A 6000-nucleotide genomic window follows, 5' to 3' on the forward strand; every position below is an offset into this window, starting at 1 on the left:
ATTTTCACAGCTTGCCGTGCGCAGCCGTGGCAAGTCACGGGATTCCTTTTCTTGAAACGTGGGTTTTTAATGGTGACATCTGTATCGTCCATATAGCTGACTATCGTCGATAGACGAGACTATCGTCGATAGACAATAGTATCGTCTATCGGCACAACTCTAGTTTACTTGTTTGGTCAAATGATCCAGAGACTAAAAAGCAACATGCACATTGAGATTGAAACAAACAAACAAAAAAACAGCATGAAATTATAGTATTAAAAAATAAATAAATAATTGTGATCCATGATCATAATATAAGGGAGAAAGTGCAGTCTTCCAAAAAGTATCATTAGACGTGTAGAGCTCGAGGCACAGCTGGAACAGTGTCGATCATTCACGAAAACGACAAACTTATGATATCATGCTTTTCAGTTTAATAATTCGTAATATATCATTTCATCCTGTCTAGTCACTGTCACTCTCCAGAAACTGCTAGAATATTTTTCAGTCACACAAGTTCAGGCCTGCCCTCTAGTGGATTAGGTCCCAGGTTTTTTGGTTTCAACGCCACCATATGTGCCGACATACAGAGGAATCACAATCAGAATCACTTCTCCATCATCTAGTGTTTACGTTGTCAGTGCAATATAGAAAATTTGTGTAAAAAAAATTATAAATCAGTAATCAGTGCAATATGGAATCAGATTCTGAATGGGGGCAAAATAAACTGAGTGAATATTGTTTGCAAACATTTAAATGGATATGCATTTGTTAAAAAAATGATATATACATTTGTGTAAAAGAAGTTAAATAAATATATATATATATTTTTTTAATCAGCAGTCAATGCAATATAGAAACAGATTTTGTGGTGGGACATGTCCTGAAAAATCACTGTAACATCATCACATTCTCTCTCTCTCTCTCTCGCTCTCTCTCTCTCTCTCTCTCTCTCGCCCTCTCACAGTCTCAGTATCCTCACCTGCTGAGCCGAGCCCGTGGTCAGGGCACCTTTTGTGCCATTGATGCCCGAGATGACGTCACCAGAGACAGCCTTCTCCTCAAAATAAGGGACAAGGGTAAATAGCTTCGTCATTTTTAAATATACCTTTATTTATTTATTTATTAGAATAAAGGAGACCCAGAGATGTAAATGAAGGATGTACAAAGAACTAATGTTCACGTTAAAAAGAAAAACACAGAGCAGAGGTCCGTTCTTCGTACGTCGCTTGACACATCCGAGATGAAGTGACACATCTAAGATGAGATCATCGTGCTAATTACGATCTGGCTAAGTCGATTCTTCGAGCTCACCTGTTGTTGATGATTAGTAGAGCTGGATTGAGTTGTCTAGGATTATTGCGTGTTCGTGTGTTGGTTTAAAAGGCGATATGCATCGACAGTAGAAACACTGATCACAAGCCCTTTGATTGGTTGACGAACTGGCAAAAGAGCAGCTCAATTATTTTTGTAACACGTGTTATGCGTTGAAATGCCCCCCTGCCATGAATTGCACCCCCAACATAATCGCTATCAAATATTATATTAGAACATAAATTCATAGGTTAATGGTTTACAAATGACAAATTACATGAAACAATAAAATAAGCAATATGAAAATAAATGTTGTATATCAAAAAATGGAAATATATATATATTTTTTGAATACGTGTTCTTTTTTTATATTTTTTTATTTTATAATTAAATTAGTTTCGTCCAATTTTTCATTATAAAAATATTTATTTTTATTATATACAAATAATTATTTGCATATTCATGACAAACCCCTGAAAAATAAATGTGTTACAAAATAAACATTAAACAAGAATTTGTAATAATGTTCTGTTTACATGAAATAAACTTGTAACCGAGCAGGTTTAATCTTACGGACATGTTGCTATGACAGAAAATGCGAGATGTGCAGTGAAGAACAAAACAATCCAAGATCAGGACAAATCCACAACAATCAAATCAGGCTAAAGGAGTTAGTGATTTTTTATTTTTTTTGGTTCATCGGGTGTCATTTTAAAAGACAAAAGCACTATGAGACATGTCACTCACTGTGGGTCTCAGTGGCCTGTTGGTAATGTCACTGCTTCAAGATTCGGAAGTTGCTGGTTCAAGTCCCGTATGACCCTGTGTGGACAGGTGGTGGAGGAGTGAACTGAGTGGAGAATGGGTAAATAGTGTTGGAAAATTCCAGAAGAAGTTGAGGTGATAGGGTTTTAACAGTGTTTTCGTTATAATGCAAAAACTAAGTCGAACCCGTCTTTTCAAGCTGCATAACCCTTATCCCATCATGCTCTGTTCCTGGGGGGCCCAGTTGCCCGGAATTACCCCCTCATCAGGTTACGCCCTTCCTGCATTCCTCTCCTGCCATCGTTCTCTGAACTATCACATCCTGGAGTCCTGGCCGGGGTTTGAACCAGCAACCTCTCAACCCAGAGGCGAGCACTCATCCACATGAGCTACAGGAACTCGTACTGGGTTCTGTTCTGTCGAGCTTTTCACCTTCTTATCTGAACCACAGGTAAAGGAAATCAACCAGGTTCGAACCTGCAACCTCTTGGCCCAAAGACACACACTCATCTACATGAGCTACAGGCTCTTATGATAACAGGGTGTTTTTATAGAGCTTTTCATCTTCATAAAAACACTGGATTCAAACCCACAACCTTTTGGCCCAAACATGAGCTTCAGGATCTCAGGCTTGTGCTTTGATTTATTTGGTGTCATATAATTTAACCCTGATCTACAGCGAAAGAGGACTGAACTAACTCAAACCAGCGTCCGGGAGGTAATCGCTTATCCACATGTCATACCTCTTTGTTCTTCTGTAGAGCTAATCACGTTTATAGAAGAAGGAAAAAATAAAAAAAGGATTCAAACCAGTAACCTATCAATCCAGGAGCAGGCAGAGCTACAGAATCCCACACCTTTCTACTGTTTTCTAAAGCTTATTACCTTCATATATGTGACCCTGAACATTATTTAAATTGAAACACAAGATTTGAACCAGTAACCTATCAATCCAGGAGCAGGTGTACATCCACATGAGCTTCATGATCTCGTGTTGCTTTTATAAAGTTTTTACTTTCATACAGTAAAGCAGTAAACTTAAACTACAGTGAAAAGTCTCAAAGCAGAACCCGTGTTCCTGTCCACTACACCCCCGCAGGAGCAGGTAGCGCTGCTGCTTATTGGACCTTTATCTTTAGTAAAGGAATCAAACTTGTACCTGCTTTCTGTTTCCTCCCTTTATGTCACCCTGACCCAAAATACAGGGACTCGAACCAGGATGACGGTAACCACTACATGACCGGGTGATCCAGGGGTTTATGACTGGGTTCGTTGATTTAAAACAAATCAAGTGTTTATTAGATACTTTTTGGGACGTGATTATATATTTATTATAGGTGTTCATTTAAGGAAGGTTTAAGTTACTTCATATTAGTGAAGTAACTGCCTGAGGCTCAACCAAACAACCTACAGGAACCACGACTCTAACCACCTCACCACTGGGGAACGCCGGTGGAGTTCTGATAATAATAATAATAATAATACATTTTATTTAATGGCGCCTTTCATGTCACTCAAGGACACCTTACAGTCAAAGTATAAGAACAATGGTTTAAAAACAAAACAGACAGAAAACTGCATTACATAAAAGCCTGTCTAAACAAACAGGTTTTTAGACGAGATTTAAAATATACGTTGAAATGAGTTTAACAACATGAAAACAGAGAAAAAACATGTTCCTTCCTTATGGTTCAGATATTACAGATGTTGGATTTTATCACACACACACACACAGCGGCCTGTACAGTTCAGGTGTGAAGGTATTCCTAATAAAATGGACAGTGTTAACAGTGTGGAATAACACCAAGGCACGATGTTTTGTGGTTGTCGTTAAATGTGAGTTTTACTCTCCTCACACACCGCGGTTCTCTCCTCAGGGGTTCTCCTGGGTGGCTGCGGCGAAAAGTCCATCCGCTTCCGTCCCGCTCTGATCTTCAAAGAGTACCACGCTCACCAGTTCCTCAACATCTTCAACGACGTGCTCGCCCAGAACAAATAAAGAGCTGCGGTGCTCCGGGAAGCCAAGGAGAACAAGCACAAGGGTCCAGACCTCCTGAAACGGGCGGGTCCTCCCCCACACGGCCTCTCACCACTGTTCTTTTTTTATTGTTTTTTAAAATCTTTCACTTCATGTTTTTTTTTTTTTTATGATTTCAGTCACAATATTTCTCACTGTAAAGAGCAGAACAGGATCAAGTGTTTAATCACAGGAGATCAGAATCAGCACAATATAGTTTTATTTACAAAAAATACGTCGTCGAGGAGCGGCGCTACAGTAGGTGTCGGTGTGATAGTCATTAGCGTTAAAGGAGTAAAAGAGACGTTGAAAATTTTTTTTTACAAACTGCAGCAGTGACAGATTTACTCAGCATCAAGAATCAAGCACATAAATATTCTGTAAATCCTGTAAAAGCGTGCGCCGTCCTGCCTCAGAGCTGAGACTGGCTCTGTACGCTCACTCTGAGAGTCACTGTGATCACTAGGTGTGTACCATCTCAGCGTTCTGGTCTTCTTGCCAGGTACTGATTGAGTTTATTACAGGTCAGGCTTTCCCACAATGATCTCCTTCAGCACAGGAAGACCTTAATCACTCGTACGCACACGAGAGGAAATGAACTCCAGCATGAAAATATTTCTCAGATATTTTTAAAGCACATGTGGAAAAGGGTTCTCTCTCTCTCTCTCTCTCTCGCTCTCTTCATCAGGTCGTTGTAGGAATTTCAGAACCAAAGCACAGGTGTGTGTTTTCAGGACAACCAAATACTTCTGACCTGATTTTTATTTTCCTTCCCATCCGGGTCAGTACCGTCCTTAACACTCAGTATCATATCAATGTTATACATCCACAACATTGTATTGTAGTCAGCGAGATGATAAACCTTTCCAAAGTCCGTGTAGCTTCTGTAAGCTGTGTACAATCGGTGAGGAGATAAAGCGTGAAAAGGCGACGTTCAGAATGAACTCACTGCGATGTTTTGTATTTCAATCCAAATGTTTACTTGAGACGAGTCTTAAACCGGCTGCACGAAGCACAATTTCACACGAGAAGCCTTTTTACAAGAGAGTCGAGCATTTCTCATTTGACTAAATCTGTCTAAAACAGTATCCGGCACTCTGACCTGTCCCGTTACTCGTCACTGTTTATCATCTCTGGCATTTCTCCCAACAGCTTTAGCTCAGCTTAAAGATCCATAGTAGCCGCGCTAAAATAATAGAGTTTCTCGTAACACTAGTGTGCACATCATGCTGACCCTTAAACACAAAAGTATTTTAACGTCTCGTGGAGTTAATCCACAGACTTGAATCTGTCTCACATTTTGCTTCGATTCTCACTAAATCCAAACTGCTCAGTGTCTTAACGTCGTGTTGTAGAGACCTGCTTTTATAATTTTTTTAAGAGAATAAAGAAAGAGCGATACAGATCTAGACAACAAAGCACCATTCATACATAATTCTCTCCCGCCCTTTCATTAAAAAAAAAAATTTATATACATATTTACATTTATTCATTAATCCTTTTGCATCAGTTTCAACTCTAACGATTATTTTTTAGATAAAGTAAATGTTAATGCTAATGATGTACAGTGTCCTGTTTGTTCATGCAAACGTATATAGAAGTAGTATATAAAAGTATTTTTGTTCATATGGTGGACAGACGGAGTGTACAGAAGTAGGAAACACCTGAAGCTGCTCGGTTAGAGATAAAGATAATCCCAGTATATGTGATGACTCGGTGCGCGTCTGTTTTCTTCGGCCAAGTCAGTATTGTATAGTAGAGTTGTGAATTATCTGTTAACCACTAACAACAATTAAAAATAATATTATTGCCATGTTTGTTTACACTACAGTGTGAAATAGGTTATAAAATGGAATTATTCCCTGTTGAAACATTGTCGAAGCAATATAAATGTCCTCAGAAATAAACCGGAAATTTTTGGA

At 39.0% G+C, this 6000-nt stretch overlaps 1 protein-coding gene across 3 annotated transcripts in view; it reads left to right on the top strand.

Annotated features, from left to right (window-relative positions):
• abat (4-aminobutyrate aminotransferase) overlaps window positions 1-6000 on the top strand; it is a 30208-nt gene extending 24208 nt beyond the window's left edge. For all 3 annotated transcript variants that reach the window (XM_053514656.1, XM_053514654.1, XM_053514655.1), the window contains exons 15-16: window positions 950-1061; window positions 3939-6000. In XM_053514656.1, coding sequence (XP_053370631.1) covers window positions 950-1061; window positions 3939-4060 — 234 coding nt within the window. In that variant the 3' untranslated portion in view covers window positions 4061-6000. The remainder of the gene's footprint in view (window positions 1-949; window positions 1062-3938) is intronic.

The sequence above is a fragment of the Clarias gariepinus genome, chromosome 16 (assembly GCF_024256425.1).
Source record: "Clarias gariepinus isolate MV-2021 ecotype Netherlands chromosome 16, CGAR_prim_01v2, whole genome shotgun sequence".
Taxonomy (NCBI): domain Eukaryota; kingdom Metazoa; phylum Chordata; class Actinopteri; order Siluriformes; family Clariidae; genus Clarias; species Clarias gariepinus.